This window comes from Seriola dumerili, unplaced genomic scaffold (genome assembly GCF_002260705.1).
Source record: "Seriola dumerili isolate Sdu_G_001 unplaced genomic scaffold, Sdu_1.0 BDQW01000189.1, whole genome shotgun sequence".
NCBI classification, from domain to species: domain Eukaryota; kingdom Metazoa; phylum Chordata; class Actinopteri; order Carangiformes; family Carangidae; genus Seriola; species Seriola dumerili.
The window spans coordinates 1,740,845-1,764,542 of NW_019174444.1; the positions used below are offsets into that span (position 1 = coordinate 1,740,845).

The 23,698-nt window shown below is 41.6% G+C and overlaps 1 protein-coding gene across 1 annotated transcript in view; it reads right to left on the reverse strand.

Moving 5' to 3' along the window:
* The window catches only part of LOC111227505 (protein Niban-like), a 38,631-nt gene that overhangs the window by 12,218 nt on the left and 2,715 nt on the right, over positions 1–23,698 (reverse strand). The window contains exons 2-6 of the mRNA XM_022753025.1: positions 7,544–7,674; positions 5,948–6,076; positions 5,717–5,831; positions 1,914–2,078; positions 903–1,018 (exon numbers count right to left, since the gene is read on the reverse strand). Of these exons, the coding sequence (XP_022608746.1) occupies positions 903–1,018; positions 1,914–2,078; positions 5,717–5,831; positions 5,948–6,076; positions 7,544–7,674 (656 nt within the window). The remainder of the gene's footprint in view (positions 1–902; positions 1,019–1,913; positions 2,079–5,716; positions 5,832–5,947; positions 6,077–7,543; positions 7,675–23,698) is intronic.

A 23,698-nucleotide genomic window follows, 5' to 3' on the forward strand; every position in this document is an offset into this window, starting at 1 on the left:
CTGTTTTATGAATTTTTCAGTCGTCTCCAGGATCGCGTGTCTGTTTGACAGAGGCAGTTCATCAGCGAGTAAAATGAGTCCAAAGACGCACAAAGAAGAATTCTGGGAATAAAATGTATTTGGCTTTTTTTTTTTCTTCTCTTCATTTTTCCTTCATTCAGCAGACAATCTTTCTGCAGAACACGTGCTTTGTAGTTTAGATTTGATTTCACTTAGTGGGGTTATAATGATTTTAAAGAAATAGTTCCAATACTTCACTGCAAATTCTCACTGTCTGTGTCTGTCTGAGTTTATTGGATCTCATTTCATTGTTTCTATGATTGTAAACAAACATCTGGAAGAGAAACAAAATCTAACACCTGCTACCTCTCCAATTATGCAAAATGAAATTTCATCATTATTTTTTATCTGCACTACTGCAATAATCATATTCACACACATATTTAACACATTAACACATATTTGCGCTGAGACACTTTATCTATTCATATGAGGACTGTGTTGAATGTGTGAGAAGCTATTTCTTGTTTAATTACTTTTTTAATTGTGTTTTAAAACCTGACGCACCAACCAGGAGCAGCACAGTACACTGACAACAAAGGTTTTCTATTCTAACCTGTCTGTGTTAAACATCCGTCACAGTTTGCACTCTCATTTCCTTCTTCACCTTTGACCCTCTGAGCTTGCTGTAGTTGTGTGCACAGGTTTCCTGGGCAGTGACGACGATGCTCGTTTACAACCTGACTGCTCCCGTTTCTTCACCGGCCGCACTTTGTTGAGCCTAGCTACTGTGTCGGCGAGTACGGTGTCATTACGACTGATGGTGAACATAAGATCCGACTTGTAATAAACCAGCTCTAAAACAGAAATAAGTGATTATCATCATCAGGACAGGTACGTACCCTGACATCACTTCCTATCAGCATGTCCCAGGCCTCATATTTGCCTTTGACCTGCCTGTAGAGCTGGATGGCTTTGAGGAAGGCCTGAACCTCGCACGTCTTCTTCTTCAGGAAGTCTGACACAGAGGGAAGAGACAGACACAATAACACATTAAAAAAAAAAAAAAAAAAAAAAAAATCTATAAGCCGTCGTGTCGTCAGTGTCGAGTGTGTTCCCTGCGATTCAGCGCCGTGACTTGACAATTATCAGCTGAATGAAATGTGAAGCTTCATCACGACGCTCGGCCGCTCCCCACATCCTTCGCCACTCCTCGGAGCTGGTGTGGTGAGTCTGTTGTCATGGCAACTGCTGAAACTGGTTCATGTCATTACCACACAGCCAAAGTGTGTCTTGAGATAATCAAAGACTGATTCCCGGCAGGATGGAGAGGTTTACAGTTTGGAGTTTCCTCATCAGGAAATTAATCTGCAACTATTTTGATAATTGATGCCAAAACTTCTCTGGTTCCAGCTTCTCAGATGTGAATATTTTTTTCCCAGTTTTCTGTGACAGTGAACGCAACATTTCTCAGGCTTTTTCACTATTTTCTAACATTTTCATCACGGAATGCTCAATCGATTATTAGAGTAAATAATTGTCAGACCTACTGATGATGAGAACAACCACTGGCTGCAGCCTTACAGTTCATCTATGATGAGGTTGTCTGTGTGTTAACGACTTAACACACAAAAAGAAATGTGGGCAATTTGATAAAACACAAACTGACTAAAAAACAGTTGAGGTCTTAAAACTAGATTCTCTTTAGGACAGAAGCCCTGATATTATTGATACTGTTCTTCAGTTCAGTCCTGACACATTTACAATTGATCAGATTATGTAGACCACAATTATTGAATGATATAATGAGTAAACTCTGGGCTGAGGCCCCTGGGGGTCTGTTTGTTCTGTTATTGTCGCGGACGATGGTCTTTTTGTACTCAGATCTACCGTATGTTCTCCCAGTGTCCCACCTTGGTTCTGGTGCCTGATGCAGTCTGTCAGGATGGAGAGGAAGGCGTCCTGCTTTGCCTGCTGCCTGAAGCAGAAGTAGGAGTCTCTCCTGTAGGGCAGACGCAGGTAGACTGGAAACTGACCTGGCATCCCCGACAGAGGAGGAGCAAAGTCCTCCTTCACATCTGAAACAGAGAACACAAGAGCTTTAACAGAGCAGCTCTTCTGACTGTGTTAAAGGTCGACTGATGTTTTCTCCCAGGGCCTGTGCGCCACACACCTGTCAGCAGGACTCTGGTATCCGTTTGCTCGGTCCAGAGTGTGATATCATGACCACTGTTGAAGATATTCATATGCTGCAGAGGATGAACCTTAATGATTTTGGTGATCCTCTGCAGCCACCATCAGGTTAATCATTGTGGTTTTGAGTAAAATGTCTCAGCATGATTTACGGTATGTTACCGTATATTTCATTATTCAACTTTTTTATTGTAACTCTGTTGATGTGTCTTCATGCCACAACCTTTGGCTGCGGTTGTCTACGTCTAACAGAGCAGAAGACGCTGCATGACTGACTTCTGAGCTTTCATGTGTGATGTTACTCGGCTCTTTAAATTTCAGTGGCAACAACTGAACCAGATGAGACTTTGATCTCCTTCCATCTGAATAAAAGGCCCTTAGGTCAGGTGGCAGACACACAGTACAAGTCTATGAAACATCTAAATGTCTCTCTGCTGTATTTCAGTCACATGCACCTTTTATTATCCATAAGTGCAATATACTAGTGGTTTTTTCTGTTTTTTTTTCCATTTTAGTTATTTATTATTCTTATTTAGACCTATTTTAATGTTTAGTACTTCTTTGTTGCAGTGTAGTTGTATTACAGTTTTTACTATTGTAAGCCAATGCAGCAAAATTTCATTCAACGTGCACCGTTTGGTGTATAGCTTGAATGAATCTATTATTTAAAATGTTGTAAAGTTTGATTTAATGAAAAAATCTTGCATGCAAATGTTTGTCTCAGGAAAATGGTTGGGGCCCCCCCAAGAGGAAAATGGGCCCCCAATGGCCCCTCCTATTGGCACATTTTGCAGTGACAACTATTAACCCCTTAAACCTCCCAGAGAGACACTTTACACTGCACTGCTCCCCTTACATGGGGCCTCTGCTGATGTGTGCTCTGACTAGAGTCTTCTGATAAGCTGCATGTGAGGCGTTTAGGGAACATATGTAAATTGTAACATCTACCAATAAGCTGCCTGTGAGGCCTTTAGGGATCATACATAAATGGTAGCTTCTACTGAGAGTTTGCTTGTGAGGTGTTTAGGGGACGTCTGTAAATTATAGTGTCTACCGATAATTTTCATGTGTGACCTTTAAGGAGCATATGTAAATTGTAACTTCTACTGATAGCCTGCCTGTGAGGCATTTGAGGAACATATGTAAATTGTGGCTTCTCCTGATAGTATGCATGCGATGCCTTTAGGGGACATCTGTAAAGTGTAGCTACAGAAAATATCCTGGGGTATGCTCTTCCCCTCGTAAACTGCATGAGCCTCTGCATTCACGCCATTCACATGCTGCGCCACCCAGCACCACAACTAAATTCTCAACCTGCGGTAAACACTGCAACATCTCTCTTGGCCACATATTTACATGCTCCTCCTTTGTTGTTCAAATACTCGGACATGTGTGTGCACATGGTGTCACTTAATTAATAGAGTAAATAGAATGATTAATAAAATGATTATGACGACTGATGAAGCACAATTCTTTGATGGGCTTCTATGCCAGAGTCTAGGATCGCCACTGCCAGTCTACTAGTTGTGTAGAAGCATCATTTTTATGTGACACGGTCGCTACATAAACACACACATGAAATCTTAGTAAAGTCAACGACAGTAAAATTGTCATCATCATCATCAGGAGGAAGTTGTGGTGGTGGAGGCAGAAACTCTGTTGGCATGGGAGCATCAGAGGAGAAACAATGGGAAGTGTCAGGTTGCAACTGCTGTGAAGTTCACCTGCATGAATGTGATTGGACGTTACTGGTCAGGTGAACCAACACTGTGCTCCATCACATGCACTAACAGCAGTGCTATCTGTCCTCTCAGGTTACACATATCTGCATGATGTTACCTCTTCATTTCAGTAATTCCAGAGTCCTGAGGAAGTAGAGGTTAGAGAAATATACAGGGAAATAACTAGACCAAATTACTGTGGAGAAACCCACTTGGTATTTACATGGTGTGTGTCTGACAAAACAGATGAGATGTAATGTTTATGTTTTCATTTCTGAGTGAGACTAAAGAAAATGTTCCTCCCTCAGCTGTACAATAAGGTTTATTCTATTCTGTTCTACTGTGTGTAACCTGGTATCATGTGTCTGGTCTTGCTTGTCTCGTTGGGTTAGTTCTGCTACTTGTGACCTGCAGATGAAACAGAGGTTTAAGCTCCTGTACCTCTGCTACGATTCATCATCTGGTAACATTAATATTAAATAAATAGAGCCTTGCAAATAAAACAAATGAAAAAAAAAGATGTTTTTAATTTGCATGTTTGGGCCCCACAGTGTCAAAGTGGTTCTACAGAGCAAATTAATTAGCTAATAAATTAATTCCCCTCGTGCCTTCGACCTGCCGTCTTCAGTCGAGTATTAAACTCAGGTTAGAGGAAGACTCCTCAGGTGTGTTGACGAAGGTTAATCCCAGGTCACTGCAGTGCTTCACAGCTTCTCTGTGTGGGAAACTGAACGGTGAATAAACTGGAACAGCTCGCGCATGTTCAAACGCGCCTGTGTTTGCAGGACAAACCAGTTCTACAGCTGGACACTCAGCACCGTGATTTTAAGGAAAATTCCAGTGAGAACTGTGTCATCAAAACACACAGTACCAGGTATCATGACACCACACACACACGCACACACACACACACACACACACACACAGACACACTACACACACACACAGACACACAGACACACACTACACACACACACAGACACTGTTCAGAGTAAACGAGTTCCAGAAGATGAGAAGTGAAGAGATAATTCTGCCAACCCAGAAAAAAAACATTTATTTCCACATGGATTCATGGGTTTGATTTTGATATTCAAAGCGTGCGTGTGTGTCCCTGCAGGAGCCTCCAGACGGTCCCTGTTCTCATTTAACAAACATCTAAACACTGTTTTTACCAGATTCCTTCAGTCCTCCCACCTGAGCTGGTTTTAGCTTTGAGCACGCGTGGGTGAAGTTTACTGTTCAGAGTCACAGTGGGAAACGATTTAAAGTGCAAAGTGTCGTTTTACACATCAACTGCTGCGTCACGTTATCTTCGGCAATAAAAAGTATCTGTATTCTAATCAGTTACAGTATTTAAAGATATAGATTTAAAGATATAGATCATGACTGTAGATGTGTATTAAATTCAGAGTCTGTGAACTGATGCTGATGTGATCATGCGCAGTGACTCACTAACAGGATGTTACCAGAAATACGTCACACCCTCGGGTGTGGGTGTTGGGACGGACCCAGATCGTCAGGCTCAGCTTGTGACATTAGTGTGTCAGCCGCTGGCATTACTGTTTATTGTTCCTGTCTGGCTGGTGTCTGACAAACATGTTGTGGTAATTAAAATACACTAATTAGTCAGAATAATTATAAACAAGAATAATTATATTGCTCTAGTTATATAACTGATGCGCTGCGTTGTGTGTATTATTCTTTGTAAGGCAGGTGGTGACATCTGACAGTTGTGGGGCATTGTGGGAAAACAGCGTTGGCATTAACCATCACTGTTCTCCAGGTATCAAGTCTTTACTCACTGGTATCATCAGGAAAACAGCGGTCCACCATGGCCATGTAGCGCTCCTCTGTGGTCAGAACAGTGCCCCCTGTAGGCAGCAGCTTGTGGCGCGGAGGAACTCCTTTAACAAAACTCTGACAGAAGAAGAAGAAGAAGAAGAAGAAAAAGTAGACAAAAGGCAGAAACTTTTTATTCTCCATGGTCTTTTGTAGCTTGTCGTGTTGTTCGACTGTTTCACCGTCACGCTCACCTCCAGACTCTCGTGACACTCCAGGCAGTAGTTGGCTCTCACCACCACGTACCTCTCCCTCCACTTCCTGGTGTCGTCAAAGTAAAAGACGCCCTCCTCGTACAGCACCTCTGCCTCCTGAGGAGCCTCCTGCCGATGACACAGACAACACACATGAAGAACAGAATCTGATTTACTGGAATCAATAAGTACAGAGACAAAAATCTGGATATAGCAGAGAAATGTGGTTGTTTGAGTTTAGATCAGCTTGCAGAAGCTACATTATCACAGATGGGGAGTGAACCTGTGGAATTCTTCAGGGAGTGATTTTAAATACCTGTACCCAGGATGAACTTTATTAATCAGAAATCAATGACCCCAGGCAGAGTCGTTGAAAGGAATTACATTTTTCACTGCAGCATCAATTAGTGTGTCAACGAGCGCCAAGCGTAAAGTCAATGGACAGATAAAACAACATCCTAAAAAAACAGCATCAGTAACGTTAAATTGAAAAGACAGTTGCATCGATGTTGCTCATTAAAGAGCCGAATCGCCATGGCAACAAACAACGTCCTGAACTCCCCAGTGCCGCTCTTCATGAAGAGACTGAACCTCCTGACCTTCCCCTCTGGTTCTCTGACCCATGACGGTCTCCAGAGAATCTGGAATCAGGCTGATAATCAATCCTGCCTTCTTGATCAACTTATTGATCTTGTTCCTGCCGCTCTCCCAACACACAACAGCAGAAGAAAGAAGATTTGGTTGACTTTAAATGACCTGGGACCTCATTCAGTTTAATGTGTAGAGACCAAATAACGCAATACAAATGAATGAATACAAATTAACTTGAACCTGCTGCCCAATATTTATTTGTTTGTGTTTTGTGTTTATTTTAATGTCACAATTTTAATTTCTAATTTTCAGTCCCTCATATTAACCTCTAAATTAATCATCATTACTGATCTAACTTCTTGTTTCTACTCAAGTTAATCTCCTCTTTTTCTAAATGCCTTTGTAGCTGTTTTACTATCGATTGTTGTTTTATCGTCTTGTTACTGTACAGCACCTTGAGCTGAAACGTGGCTGGTGCTTGTGAAGAAAACAAAGACAATGAAAAAAGGTCAAAGGTCAGACAGTAACATATATAAAGTAGAAGTAGGAACAATCATGGTGTTGACAGCTGTTATTATTTCATAATTTAATGACTGGTTTTGATGTTCTGGTCTCTTCATGAGCTCATTCTCTACTGTGTCCTGATTGGATAATTGGGACAAAAGGTGGGAATAATAACCCGGGTTTACTTTTTGTTCACGGTTGCTTTCTGTTGCTCTTGTTTTCCCTCAGTTATATCTGGGTTTAAAAAGGAAGAACGGATGGAAATCATCCCGGGTTTTCTATCAGAGCTTCCAAATTTAACCGTCACTGAGCAGCTGACGTTTTAATCCGTCTTTGTGATTTAGGTGAACTGACACACAGCTGGATGACATCACACCTGCACAAGTGCCGATTGGTGCAGTTCTGTTATTTTTCCAGCCTGTGAGCAAACCTCATATTCATTCAGCCAGATTTTAAAGCCCGAACGCTCAGCTGCTGATTTTTGGGTCAGGAACCACGTACCCTCTGTTTGAGCAGCTGCGTGATCTTCTCTTTGTGCTGCTCCAGGTTGTCTTCCACCTGAGAGAACTGGGCCACAGAGAACTGCTTCCTGTAGTACGGACTGAACTCATTCAGCTCGGCCTCGGCCTGGCCTGTACAAACACACACACACACACACACACACACACACACACACACACACACACACACACACACAGAGAGTAAACACATCACATTAGACCAACACAGAAAAACGTATTATGCTCGAGGGAAGGCGCTGAATACTGAGCACCAGACTCTGCCTTGTGGTCAGATTTCACATCAACAATGAGAGAGGGGCTGTGCAGGTGAGGGCGTGTTGCTGCAGGTAAAGGATGAAATTTAAACCAGGAAGTCCAGTTCCAAGGCTTTTCAGACACAAAGAGTCACACACATTTTAAACTCACTTGAGCCCAGACTACACATCTGAGGGAGGGAAGTTTAACTTACGTGCACCAAGTCATTTGAATGAATCAGCAGCTATTTAGATCAATTAAATGTTGAAGTCAGTGAATCTGATGAATCCGAGTCATTTAGGAACAAAGAAAACATACTGATGTGCTCCAGTGAGACGACAAAGATTCAGAGGAGAGGGATGTTTTCAGAGACTGAAAACAGTCAGTCCATCTTCAGTTGTCAGTATTAACATCTTTGATTGTAAAAATAAAAAAATCAGTTGACTGCACAGAGTTTATTTATATTTTTCATTTGCACAGCTAAGAAACTAATGAGAAACTAATGTGTTCTGGTTCCAGCCTCTCCAGTGTTTCTCTCTGTTTGTATCATCGTAATCAGTCGGTCTTCACGCTCAGAACTTTAAACTGGTGTCCTGAGTCTCCTACCTAATTTTATGCAATGTTGATATGACGTATTCGAATATTTTCATTTTTATTCATTAAAATTTGTTTTTAAAAATACTATTTACTACCTACTAGTACTACTACTACTACTACTAAATACTATCTTAAATGTTCTATTTTTAATGTATTCTCTCTCTGTAAAGCACTTTGAATTGCCATGGGTCTGAATAATACTATATAAATGAACATGCCTTGCCTTGTGGCTTGTAGCAAGGCTAGCTGTTTCCTCCTGCTTCCAGTCTTTATGCTAAACTAGGCTAAACACGTCCTCATCCACGACTCCAGCTCTGCACTGGACACACAGACGTGAGATTTACCAACATGTTAAACTGCTCTCATCTGCATAATGGAGCTGAATTTGCCATAAATGGTCAAAACTTTCTGCACAACACTGAATTTGCCAAAAGCTTAACACACGCACACACCCGCGCCCGCACACACACACACACACACACACACACAGAGCCCTCTAAAAACACAACCTGAGCTCATTTTCCATCTCTTCCTCTGTGCCTGTCTTCCTCCAGCCTGGATAACAAACACCAGATGATATCACACTGTAGCCGAGGTGCTCTACGGCGGCCCCCAAGGGTCATGTGAGAACAAAAAAAAAAGAGCCATTTGCCTACAGGTTTGCAATCCGCGTGCATGGACTTGTGAACCGAGAGCACAGATTTCAGATCAGATCGGATCACAGAGGCTGCTGTTGCAGTGTCTCTCTGTCCAAAGTGTCCAATCAGACTGACTGTCTCTGTCCAAGTCTCCGAGCATCAACCAGATCCCTCTCACTTCCTGCTTCTCTCCTCAGTCCCTCCTGCGGTTCATCAGCCTACGACTGCTGGCAGCACATTCGCATCATTACTGAGAGAAAAGAAAAAAAACTCTCAGGTTTCGCTCTGTTCCTGCAAAACCAGGCCAGATTCCTGACACGGAGGGATTCAGTTTCTTAGGAAAAACAAAACAAAGCTCAGCACACAGACAGACTAAAGCTTGGTGAAAGTCACCAGAGAAATTCTTTCCAATTTTGCCCATTTTCTGTCTTCGCTCTGCACGGCTGCAGACCACATCACATCCAACAGAGAGAGGAGGAAAAAAAAGATTTAAATTACTATTTACCGAGCTTTAAATGCTCAATATCCACAAACTATTATAGGTAATTCCCTGTGACACATCCTCCACTTAATGGATAAACATGCCTGAGCATGCGGCTGGCTGTTTATTGTCTCTATAACTGTTCATTCAGTGTTAATGCCGAGGTTCATGGCTCTGTCATTATCACTCTGGGTAGCAGCAGGATGTTTTACAGCGGGGATGATGGCACAGGGCCACGACAACCAGCCTCACATCACTATGGAAACAGATCATGCGGTGCTCCATCACACTGTGTGTCTGGGCTGACGATGTGCAACGAAAACAGAGTCAAGAAATGAAAATACATGTGAGGTTTTATAACTCAGCTACAGAAACAAGACAAACAGAGAGAAAGTCAGAGTCTTATCAGAGTTGATCGCTTCATTTCTACTGTAAATAATCGTGAGCTAATCCATGAATTTTAATGGATTAGATAGATAGAATTTTAATAGATAAGTAATAAATTATCTGAAACCACAGATTTATAAAGCTTTATAAAAGTGTAGGAAGGCTTTAACATTTCACAACATTCTGTTGGTTTTAAGGGATTTTAACATAAATTTCTTAATTTTTCATTAAAATTCCATCAATTTAAGGAAGATGAAAGTAACATTTTAATGGAATTGAATGATACAATGGATTGCAACATATTAAGGTATTGATTATAAATAGATTTTATGAATATCGTGTTCAGCTTCATAGTGAGGACTTTTAAGAAAAAAATCTGAAGCCATCCTTGAATTCAAAACTAAGAAAAGCTCTTTTTATTCTTCAATTTGGTCATTTAAGGGGTTCAACATTAATGCAATAACCTTCATTTTATTAATACTATAATGTTACAATCTTTTAAGGGGAAAAATTAGATAAATTAATGGATTGTAATTCCCTTACAAGTGACCAAATAACATGGAAAGAATCCCTTAATTCCCCCTGTAACAGTGTAGATAATCATGTAGTAATAACAATTCATGTATTAATTGATTAACACAAAATATGTAGTGATGTTTTAAATTTGCACCTTTAAATAAATAAATAAACAAACAAACATGTTGCAATCCATTAATTTACCTCAAATCTGTGGTAAACACCTCCAGTGTAAATTAAGGGGAACGTTGTGCACCTTTTGAAAAGGCTTTTGAACGTTAGATTTAATGTTCTCTGGGATAAACGAAGAGTTTTTGAAAGGATTGTTGTTTCTCAGTGTCAGTGAGCGACAGGGGAGTTTTCTTCATCAGCAGCTGCAGTTCGAAGCTGTTGATGAGGAACCTCAGGGGAACTCCTTGTTTTTTCCTCAGGTCTAAACAATGCAGTGCGTAAAGGTTAGTCAGTCTCTCGTCTCCCCGTTGACCCCGATGAAGACTCCCCCCCCCCCCCCCCCCCCCCCCGATCATGTAATCAGAGTGGACATCCTGCTCCCAGTCATGGGCAGTTTCCATCTCCTGAGTGGCGACCACAGTCTCAACGTGATGCCACAGATTTCTGGCTTTACATAATAATGATTCCACTGAGCTCCTCTCGGTGCAGATTACAGAGTTTAAAACAGAGATCACTGGCGTTGGAAAGGAATTGAGCTATTGGAATCAAAATCAGAGGAAAATAAAGTTTCATGACTGCAAATCAAATCATCAAATCAAATCAAATCAAACCATCCGATCAGAAGTTTCCCTCTCGTGAAGACGTTCCATCCTCGAGCTCCATTCCTCACCACCACCAGTGTCTAGACTCCAGGGGAAGTTTCCTCTCTAACTGGACGGACCTTAAAACTTATGGACCGCTTTCCATGGTGATCCACTTCCTGCCGGGACTTAAGCGCCAAAGTGTATTCCTTCTCTTAATAATAAATTCCATTTCACTTCAAATTTCTCATCCTCTTTTGTTCCCATTATCAGTCTCTCCTGATTGGCCCAATCAGACCCAAACAGGAAGCAAACACAAACAACACATGCTGCGGGTCAGCTGCAGTTACCGGGACCTGAGTGAACCCATGAAGACCTCCACCCCTGACCTTTCCTCTACTGACACCATCAAGCTAATCTCGTTCTGAAGCTGGTTCCTTTGTTTCCTAGTGTTTTAGTAAAATCGTCTTTGAGCTTATGAGGTATTGAAGTATTGCTCATGAATTAGAGGGGACCCCAGGAAGAGTGGCCACTGTTATAACACAGTGGGTAATGGGGATCTAACTAAATGAACAAATGAGACAGCAGCTCTGATGAGCCGCAAATGATCGTCAGCTCCGACTGCGGTGCAGAGCCAACAAAAATTCAGAACTGTCAGCCGGCGGCGCACATAACAATTCTGGTTATTGTGACAACGGCTCAGTGAGCTGATACTGAGCTGCTTCAATAAGGAGAAAACAGATGCATGAAAGTAAACCACGCTGCATCCCCAGAGACACTAAGACATAAGAGGCCACCCAGTCCTCCACAGACACTAAAAGAAAGACTCTGGATGCTGCAGTTTACATCAGCGCTCTGACAGCTACACAAGCAGTCAGGTTGGAGGTTAACCTTTTTCCAATAAAGCAGAAGCAGTGAGTCACTCAGGGGAAGGATCATAAAAGCAGCAGGTCTCTTCTTACAGACACTGGACAAGGTTTTATTCTCCTGCTTCAGCTCTGCAGCTCCAAACCCTGAGAGGTCTCTGTGCACAACATTTATTTTATCTGTCAGCCGGTTTCTTCCTTCAGAGTCTCGTTCTGCTGCCAGCCGGTTGACAGACACAAGTTTTCTGTTAAAATACATTCGTCCTCTTCACTAAGTCAAGATGGAAGAGGTAATTCTTCTTCTTCTTCTTCAGTGATTCCTCCTCCGAGTTCATCCCGGTTCACGCTGTTCTCAGTCGATTTGAATGGCCCCTAATCTGATCACCCTGCTGCTGATTATGCAAAACATCTCCAGCCGCTGTTTGTTTAATATATTCTCTATTCTGGTTCAATGGTTATGCAAACACGGAGAGGGAGTCGGAGGAGGGGAGAAATATTCAGACACACCCTTTATGATTATGGTCTCTTAAAGGTGAGTTTTATACAGTAAAGCAAATAAACTTTAGCTTTTATCACTGCTGATCAGACAAAATCAGCACTTCTTAAGGACTGTATGAAATTTACCCAGAAAAGGAGGAGGGCAGTGTATTGTTTCTTTTAGATGAAGAGAGTGTAGTCTAATTTAATGCATGTCATTTTGTACATTCTGCTGGAAAACCAATTGAGGAACCACTAAAGGATAAAATTACCACATGGGGGTGTCTGTTTTTGTCAGATCCAGCAAAGTAAAAACCTGATAAATCAATATTTAATAATTTATTAATAATTTAGACTCCAGGGGTGGGGCGAAATAATACAGCGCTTGAGCCTTAAAGCACCCACAGAGCTGCTGCCTGCATGAGCATTTTTGGTCATTCAGTTGCAGTAATAACCTCTTATTTATTAAAAGCTCTTAAAGTGTGGTCTTTGTCATTTTGTCATATTCTCATTTCTCTTGCTGGCTTCTGTGAAAATTATCTTTCCAATTAGATACTGAGTTTTAAAGTGGGTTGTCCACCGTCTTAAACTTCTTTTTCAGTTATTAAATGATGAAACAGGTTTAACCCATTTTCCCTAAATCAAGGGGATAATTAAAAAATGTAATAATTCTAACGAGGATCTCAGCCCTCCCCCATACCCAAATAATTTTCATACGGTCCCTAAGAAATCAGTTTGGGCTCAGATAACTTGATATTTTATAAACAAAAGAATAAATGAAATAATCATTAGCTTTTAGTCACAATTACTGCCTTGTTTTTGTAGCTATTGTTGTTTATAGGAACGGTTCTTGTTAATCAGCGTTTACTGTAAACGTTCCAGTGTGAGCCATCTGCCTCCTTTTATCTGCTGGCATGTGTAGGAAAAAAAAAAAAAAAAAAAAAAAAAAACACTAATAAAACTGAATAATTTGCAAAGTGGTGAACACAGATTGTAAAGATGTAATTTAAAGCCAAACAGACAAAGACAGAAGTGTCATAAAAGCAGCATAATTGGGTAGAAAAAATAAACCACAGCAGACAGACCTCGCCTCTAAACACACTCTGTCACATGAAGGCGACACACAAAGGGCAGCAACTGACTCTCAACCTATGTAAACATTAATGTGTTTACATGCACAGCACTAATGTGGTTCGGGCAGCCATGGAAAGGTGGAGCCATGTTGACTGCAGACTCTGCTAATGTTAATGTTTACTGTAGTCACATTATGCTCATAGCTGAAATAACTGAAGCCACAGTCTGATATGAGAGGTTCTCATGTCTCATTAGTGAAGGGAGTTCCAGCCTATAAAAACTATAACTGTACTGTGAGAACTGAATGTTGTGTTCCCAGATGGTGACAGTTCATTAATACAATAAAAGCTACTCACCCACTCTTTCCCTGAAGCTGCCAGCTCGACCAGCAGACTTAAAAATAGCTTCTTTAAAGGCTTTTGTTTTGTTTTTTTGGGAAACTTCAAGGGTATTGAATTTTTATGGTTTCATGGTTTAAAACAAAGGATGGATGCTGGGTAGCCGACTCGAGAGAGGCTGGGAACAAGTACACTACAGACCTTCACTCTCATTTTCTTACATATGGGAAATTTAAAGTTTGTAATTCACCTAAAGCTGGAAGCAGAACTTCAGATGATGGAAACCTACAAAGACTAAACAGACCACACGTTCTGACTGCTCCCACCAACACACACAGATGTTTTCATCCGAGAGGCGAACAACTGAACACACAACAACACACTGAGACTATGATAAAGAGTCGAGCCACGAGGTACCATCTGAAATCCTCTCAGCTCAAACTGAACCAGTGTTACAAGTTGTCTTCAGAACAGGAATGATTTCAGCCACCAATAACTCTTAACACACACACACACACACACACACACACACACACACACGTGAGTGATGCTAGTATCAGAAAAGCCTCCAACACTGCCAAAAATACTGGATGGGGTATCTGCGAGTACGTGACTCTATGCACTGAGCCGATACCATGTATAATATTAGTAAACTACTGCCTACACAGGAAGCTGCTGTGCAGCCACAACAACCGTTTTACAGCCATGAAGAAGAACTGATTTCTGGTAAATGGTAAGCCGTGTCCCAATTCAGGGGGCCACATCCAGGGGGCCACATCCTTCATTAGGCTGCATCTGAAGACCCACTGTGTCACAGCGGCGCAATCGAAGGCTCTCTTCCTTCTTTTCCTGGGCAACAAAGAATCCAACAGGTGGATTCTTCATGGGCCAACCTATCCCAAGATTCATTGCAAGCTGCTAATGAAAATAACATGGTAGCAAACATCGACAGAGAGGATTACACTTTTAACTGTACATACTGGGTTTTAGCTCAGTTCAGCAGCAACGGTACAACTGCTAAAACCTCAAGTTTATGTGAAAAAAAAGTTATGTGTTGTCAAGGTTGCTAGGCAACAGAACACAACGGTAAGGGCGTGCACAGCTGGTGATGCACAGAGAAAATCCTCTGTAGAGCAGACCGTCTCATTTTGGTTCGGCCTTCGCGGTCTACGATGGCTACGGAGGACCACGCCTTCGTAGACCGCGTCCTCCGAAGCACGTGGCCCCTGAATTGGGACACAGCTATAGTGTAACGTTAGCCGTTAGCGAAACGCCAGCAATTTGGCAACATGTTATACCGGACAGTCCCACCAGCAAAAAGGCAACGTGTACAGGATGCAAAGCTTTTATTTGGAGCACTAATGCTACTTACATTTATTTCTTTTATGAGTGACAGTCAAATTAGATTTTAAAACAAAGATTCTATGGCATTAACGCATCTATTCAAAGGTTTAACCTGAGCCATGCCACACAAGAAAGATCATATCCACACAGGGTCAGTAGTACACATGTGTTCAAATCTTTTTCACGCATTGGTATGGGACCAGCACTCTGTATCGACCGATACACATGTTTAGGAGTCTGATTCAGTATGAGTGTGTATGTGAGCGTTTGGTATGTGAACCATGAGCTGCAGAGTGATGCAGCAGCTCCACTACATGCCCCTGTTTCACTGGAGAGACCTGCTGCTCCACCTTCAACAGTAATGATGTCAGAGAGCAGAGGATAAAATGTTCTGACTTTAAACACAGAGTACATTCAGGGCTCATTACTCGTGTTTGAGACTTCTTCAGACCTTTTAATCGAGCTAATTAAATAAAGTACTAAAAGAAAGACAGTTGGAGAAATGAGCTGCACGAATCTCTACGTTGATTTTAATAACAGAGCATGTTTGGATAATAAATGGATAATAATTTGAGTCTTGAGCAGCATCAAAGTGAGAGATAATCAAGGGAAACATGTAGCAGACTAATTCTATTATGTTATTACTGGAAGTGTTCAAAGATTAACTTTCCTGATCTGGACTTTTTGACATGTTTCACTTTACCTAGTTTTTGGGACATCCTGCTAAAACACACACACACACACACACACACACAAATCAGAGAGGACTTAACGCAAAACCTCTCGAGCAAAGGGCTAAACAAAAATACTGTTTCCCAGTGTTTTATTGCACAGCCGAACCTCCACCTTCAAGCAAAACAAGCACAAGGTGCCATCTCACAGGAAAAGTCAAATATTTAAAGAGTGCAGCTTTTGTTCTGGCCGTCACTTTCATGTTAAGTCATCTCAAGAGGAGATCTAGACACGAACACCTCTGACAAACAACTTCATGGGGGGAAGCCTGGAACAATCATATTCAGGAACAAGTGGGGCATGTCAAGCTTTGTGCCTACATCCTTCAAACTCATTAATGCCTGAGTTAGCCTGAGGCTTGAACTCACTGACTCCACTCACCTGCTACACATTTATCTATGGACTATTTTAAGCACACGCACTATTTTAAACTGTTTTACACTAGCTACGCTCTACTTGTTTGTTGTCCCAAACATTCCTAACGGATAAACAAAGTTATTTTGAGTTTGAGTTTTGAGTTGAAATGCACAAGCATAAATGATGCGTCCAAAAAAATTGTGAACTCATCCTTTAATACCTTCAATTGAGACTTGCACAGGCCTTGCAAACACATGCACGGCAGATGTGGCACAGCTAATCAAATGCACAAACAATAAAAAAAAAAGGTATGAATACACAAAAACATCCACACAAAAACAAAACACAGCTAAGGTCACCTCACCTGCACCAACTTCAGACCCACTAAAAGTTCAACTTCCTCTCTGTTACGCTATGCTGAATGAATCTTCCCATAATAATCTATTGCGTTGTGTGTTCGTTGTTCTGATGAGACCGTCTGGTGTGAAAATTACTTTTTAATTTTAAATAAATCTTGACTTTGACATGGTGTGAGGAGGATTTTCCACCTTCTGCAGGAAAATGAATCACACTGATCATTCTGGACAATAAAATATCTTCTTGCATTAAATAAATAATTCATCTCCAGGTAGTAAATTTATGTCCAGCAGGTAAATCACAATGAGTCAGGGTGTTCTTTTGTTTCATATAAGAATGAGAGATTGTTCCTTTGGTTGTCTGAGTGTGTGTGTGTGTGTGTGTGTGTGTGTGTGTGTGTGTGTGTGTGTGCGTGTGGAACATTGGCATGTCAGCACATGTCATTGTTGTCATACACACACATCAAACACACACTGAGTGAACAAGTATGCAGAGACACTGCTGACATCTATTCAACAGTTTAAACTTTCCACACAGGATCACTCCCCGTTAAAGCTCACAGGCCAAGTAAGAGCTCATTATTATAATAATAATTATTAACTTTATTTATATAGCACCTTTAAAAACAGAGTTTACAAAGTGCTTTGACAAAAGCACTAACTGGCAAGAGGCTCAGAAGGTAAGACAACACCAGAAAGCCGGATCGTAAGGCCAAACAAAAGCAAGACAGAAATATGGTAAAGTTAAAGAGGGAAGACAGAATACACTTCAATATGAATAAGGACAATTAGAGAGAGCAGATACCGTATAAAAGCAATAAAAGGGCGATAAAAAGACGACATCACATAAAAGCAAGTCTATAAAAATGGGTTTTAAGAACCTCCTCTGGCAGGTCGTTCCAAAGTTGAAGGGCCCTGATTAAAGCACATTCAAAAAGAGTGCTTCATAAATAATTTAAAAGAACAATTTGATAATCAAAATATTTAGAAATATTTGTGATTTGACTCCACTAGACTTTGAAGTGTTGTCAGTCTGGAAATACCCGAGACCCTGAACAAGTCACTACAAAGCAGAGAAATGTCAGACAAAGACGCAGTGAGTGTGTGAGGAGGGGGGGGGCTGCACGCTGGTGACAGAAATATGTGGGTGTGGGTGTGTGTGTTGAAAATGCACATACAGCAAGGTTCAGATCACAGTGAGTTTCGGCTCAAGCCCATTCACATTGTGAACAACTGCAGCTCCTCTACAGTGATTTACTCCTCAAACTCAGATTCAGATTTACTTTAATATAACCCACTGTAAACAGTGTGGGCATGAGCACATCAGCAGAGAACTCAGGTTATAATGACCACCTTGTACACCTGCATGAATATGAGTGGACGTTACTAGTCAGGTGGCAGACAAACAGTGACGCTGAAGCCGCCCATGCTCCATTTCTGAAGGTGTAGACTCATTCATTCATTATTTTGGAGCCACATTTACGTTGTGGTCCCCATTACAAGGTAGACGAATCAGCGATTTGCAGTTCCTGTTTGCAGTGTAGCCATGAATGTGCCGACAACTATCACTGGATTCCTGTGACACCAGAGAAAACTTAAAAACCTGACGATTCTCAGGCAGGCAAGCTCTGGAGTTAAAAGAGAGTCTTTTTTTCTATGATTTCTAAGCTAACTAATGGCGTTTATTCATAATGGATACTGAAGGTTATAAGTTATATTCTTGGAGAGTGTAAGTCATCCTGAATCTAAAAAAATATGTGTATCATGTCTGTGAGTTCAGATTTGACTGAGTTATGACTCGGAGGAGAACAGATTTAGATTCAAATCGAGGCAACTAGGTGCTAAGGGTTTTAAAATACCTTAACTGTCTTTGACCTTGCAGAGCTGACAGGTTTTACTGCCCTGATGTGATTTCACTGATATTAAACATATTCTCTGCGTCTGACTCACACATCTGCTATTAAAGCAGAAAGGCAGCTGCAGATGGGCGTCGCTGATTTCTGAGCTTTTCTTAAACAATCATAAACTCATCAGTCTGTCAGAGACTTCAACAAGCTGCGGAGCCGGTCTGACGCTCGCATGCCATCACAGCGGGATGACGTGAGGCCAGAAGGTCTGACATTTTTACCTGCATTCCTCGTGTTTACACCAAAAATAACCTGCATGCAGACATGCACTTTCAGCATTGGGTGCAAAAGATCTCCACCTGCACTGAGCCCAAAGCTGACAGAGACGAGAACTGAATATGGCCAAAAAATATGTGGACACGCCTCGTGGTTTGGGTTTTTAATGCTGCAGCACACAGTGATATGTTAGACAACGGTGTTCTTACAACTCTGTCTCTTTCATGTTTCAACAATAAAATGCCCTCATGCACAAAACCAGCTCCATAAAGAAATGAGTTCCCCAGTATGGTATGGAAGAACCTGACTGGTCTGCACAGAACCGTGACCTGGAACACCGACTGTGCGCCAGACCTAATCACCAACATCAGCGTTCGACCTCACTGATGCTCTAATGTCTGTCTGAATGGGAGGAAATCCCTGCAGCAGGTTCAACAACTAGCAGAATCACATGTTCAGCTCTGGGTGCAGTATTTGGCTGTCCACATACTTTTGTCCATGTAGCATAAACAGCAGTTCACCTGAAGACAAAATGTCCTCCTAACGTAACGTAAAGACTGCACCTTTTACACCTGAGCTTCCTCTTGAAGAAGAAACAGTGCAACATGCGCTCACTAACCCGTACTACAGCCAAAGGCGAAGAGATGCCGGTGGATGGATACACATGTGGTTCGTCAAGAAACAGTTCCAACTAGCACCTGTGGTTTCTCACCAACCTCCTTGGTCCACACATTCAGCAACTATTGGACAGTTTGTCATGAAATCTGGTCCAGACATTGATGATCCCAAGAGGATGAAGCCTCCAGACGTTGGTGATCCTCTGACTTTTCCTCTAGCGCCACCAGCAGGCTGACATTGTTAGTGTAATATCTGAACATTTACTGGACAGAGTGGTACAAGGTTTTATCCAGACACTCATAACTGCTAGACAATTACTTTTTATCTAGTGCCATCATCAGGTCAAAAATTCTAATTTGTCCAATGCTTTGGTTTGTGATCAAATATCTACAAAACTAGTGGCTGGTTAGCACATTGTGTTTAGTGCTAATGTTAGCATTCTACTATCCTAAACATCACCTGTTAGAAACCTGCATGTTAGCATTGTCATTGTGCGTATGTTAGCATTTAGCTCAAGTATAATCTCACAGAGGTGCTGGCTGCAGACTCTTGTGTTGTTCTATTGATATTCATTTATGAATTAAACATATGTGGTACAATTTGTTAAGACAACTTTGGAGGTGTCAGTAGATGGAGTCACTTGAATATATCTAAAGCAAACCTTGTAGTTACCTTGTTAACAAAAGCAAAAGTTTGGAAAACCTGATCAGAGCCAGGCTAGCTGTTTCCCACTGCTTCCAGTCTTCATGCTGAGCTAGGCTATAGAAAGATAATAACAATAAGCAAGCAAATAAGTGCCGTTTTCAAAATGTCGCATTTTTCCTTTCAGTAAGATAATTTGCCATAATTTGGGTGAACTGATCTTTTATCTAGAGAACAATCAGAGAATGGTGGTACAATAAGGCTCCCATCTTAGAGTAGATTTTATAGTTTCAGTGTACAGTGTTGTCCTCTCCTTTCATACAGATTTAGTGACAGAAATACTAATAGCAGGTCTCGTGGTGACAAGTTGTTTGCATGGCAGCAGATTCTGCTGTATTTGCATTGTGTTCTGTGGACTCTCGGTCAGTCTGAGTAAACAACAGGTGGGTTTCCAGCAGAGAGTTACAGAGCAGTGGTTTCCTCTCTTTGTGGAGAGCCGTGGATTCAGATCTAAAAAGGAGGGGAAAAGCCTCAGTTCCTCAGCTCCTCCAAATATCTGAGGGACTGTGTAATGGCAGCTGGAGGCGGCCGTGCTGTGGAGTGACACAGCATGAAGAATGGCACATTGACAGCAAAAACAAAGACTGAGAATGCCAGAGCCTCTACAGCTGTTACAGCCATGTTAGTGAGGCTACAATAAAATCTTGTAACTGCAGTGCAAATAAAGTGTCTTTCATTAATACACACAGGATACATTTTTTCTGTCTTAACACATGATGTAAAGTAAGCTAAATCCTGTGTTTCCAAAGCAGTGTGAAGAAAGAGACTTTACCTTCTCTGAAGCCATTTTGTAAACTTTCAAAGACACTAGTGGAGAAAAGCTCAGTCCTGCAGTTAAAGGGCAGAAACACAAAAGTACCACACTTCCATTAGACTCAATATGCCAGCTCATAACAGGACAGAAATTCACCTTGTGTTCACCAGTTCCAGCAACGAGTCATGTTCAGCAGGAGGAAGCCATGCTAACTTCACCTGAAGCTAACATTCGTGTTTAAACTGTTACAGTAATAATAAAAAATGTTGTTGGGGAACCGTTACATTGATGTTACTTTGTATGAGTAGTTGTTGCTATTAAGTTAGTCAGTCTTTGAAAAGGGTGAAGGGAAATAATAATTTCTGATGACCTGTGTCAGAAGGGATGGGTGGGAGATTGTGTTTACCATCTGACATGTAGTTTGAAAGGAGTACAAATCCCATTTATCCATCACAAAAAACACTTGCTCAAAGTAACATCCCCGCAACGGTTACAATTTACAGTGGTCACAGCCAGAGAAGCACCAGCTTTGCTCAGAAACGTCCAATATGTGGCCTATTGTTCCATTAGCTCATCAGTGTTACAGCTACATGTAGCAAAAACATGTGTTTAACAGCTTGCAAACAGAAAATGCTGAACGTTCAAGGACCTATTTGTAAGTTTTGCTATTGCTACATAGCTAACGTTAGCATTAACAGCTGTTTACTTACCAGTCTTGGCATAAACTTCAGCGTCAAGCCAAGAGATTATAATACATCCTCTGAACTGAGGCTAGCTGGTTAGCATGCTAACATAAATAGAAGAAAATAAGTGATAGTAATAGAAGCAAAACAAGAGGGTTGCTTTCGACTGCTAGAGACAGCTGTCAGTTTGACGCTGAACTCGTAAGTAAACAGCTGTTAATGCTGATGACTATGTAGCAATCACAAAACTTACAAATAGCTCCTTTAAATGAATGAATGAATGAATGACATCCAAATACTGAGCTTAGCAGTACCCTGAGTCCTGTTCTGACCATCAGGAACCGATAACAATTTAAGACCTCTACATAAATCCAACCTTATCCTTAACCCCAACCAATTATTTCCGCTACTTCTAACCATGACCTAACCTGAGCCCTAACCCCAACCACAGAGAGGCGGGGCGGTACGGGAAACACCCTTCTAACAGAGGGGAAACACTACTGAAGAGGGGAACAGCCTTCTGGACAGTACCAGTCCTTGGTACTCATTCCTCTGAGTCATGATGAGATGAGCAACGGTGTAAAGGAAACAGTTCAAACTGTTGAGTAATGCAGAGACTGCACGGAGCAGACAGCGGAGCAGATGTCGCACCCTGTTGAGCTCCTCTTTGATAAAATATGTGGACAATAAAGACGGATCACCACTCCGCCAGATGTGGATGATGTACGACTCAAATATTCTGCTCAGACAAATAAATGTCATAACCATCATCATCACCGCTATCACCGTAAATAACATCTATACCTGTGGTTTGGAATATTTATTTTCCAGGGAGCCACATTTTCATAGACTCACGGAGCCAAACTACATCTCACAAGGGGAGACTTTAATCTGGAAAACATCCACCGAGAATCCGTGAAGCTCAACAGACACATATTGGAATAATTAGTGAAATATGGCCTCCAGGACCTCATTATGGAGTATGTAAAGTCATCACAATACTGTATATGTCTGTTTCCCTCCTCACATTTACTCACAAAATCAGCACCAGTCCAAAATCCAAAAGATATTACATTTTCTGAGTTACTGTGGGTTTTATCATCAAAAAGGTCCATTCATTGGCACCCTGATGGCCAAATGGTTAAGGTGCATACCACATAACCACATCACCACAACATCCAGCTGAGGGCTTTTATTGCATGTCATACCCTCTCTCTCTCTCTCTCTCTCCAGGATTCCTGTCCTTGTCTCTGCACTGTGACTGCCAAACAAAGGCAAAATGCCAAAAACAAAACTATTAAAAAAAGAAAAATTCACTCAATCAAACAAACATCAGTTGTTTTCAGTCTGGCAGTCAGCCACATGGAAAGACTTGAAAAGATATGATGTTTGAAAACAGCCAAATACCATCAGATGGAGTTAGAAATAAAAGAAAGATTATATTCTGCTGAACTGCAATGTCAAAAGGGGACGAATGACATCAGTCAGAAAAACTGCTTCACAGTGTCGAGGGATCTGCTGGACTGTTGTCAGTTTGTGAATCACATGTACTAGAAGCAAGGATCGCCTCATCCAACCCAACCCAACCCAACCCTGTGAACTACCAGCAAATATTCAACAAACACACACCCACCCCACCCTCCACCCTGCTGCAGCGCAGACCCAGAGAGGGGAATGTTTTCACCATGAGAAATGGGTGCACGGTGTCACTGCCTTGGCCCCAAAAGTCTGAGAAGTTCACCCTCCACTTAAATGGCAGCCAGGAAAAACTGACGAGACAAACATGAAAAGCACAGACGTGTCCTGAAGTCTGCTGCGGGCCGAGGCCACAAGCTGCTTTTTTACAGCGCTGCAATACGAGCTGCAGAAGATAAAAAGCACCCAGAGGATCCCATTAAACGAGAGGCCGAAAGGCTGGTTTCCTCCAGCCCTGAACATATACAATGTGTGTTGTATGTAGAGTCTGATTTACAGAGCCCGGCGGGCAGAGAGAAGATTCCTGTGACGCTGCGGCTGTTAACAACATACACAAAAATAACATTTCCACCGGTTTCCACTTCAGAAGCACTTCACCGGACACATGGTCAACACATTGTGGCACTGGAT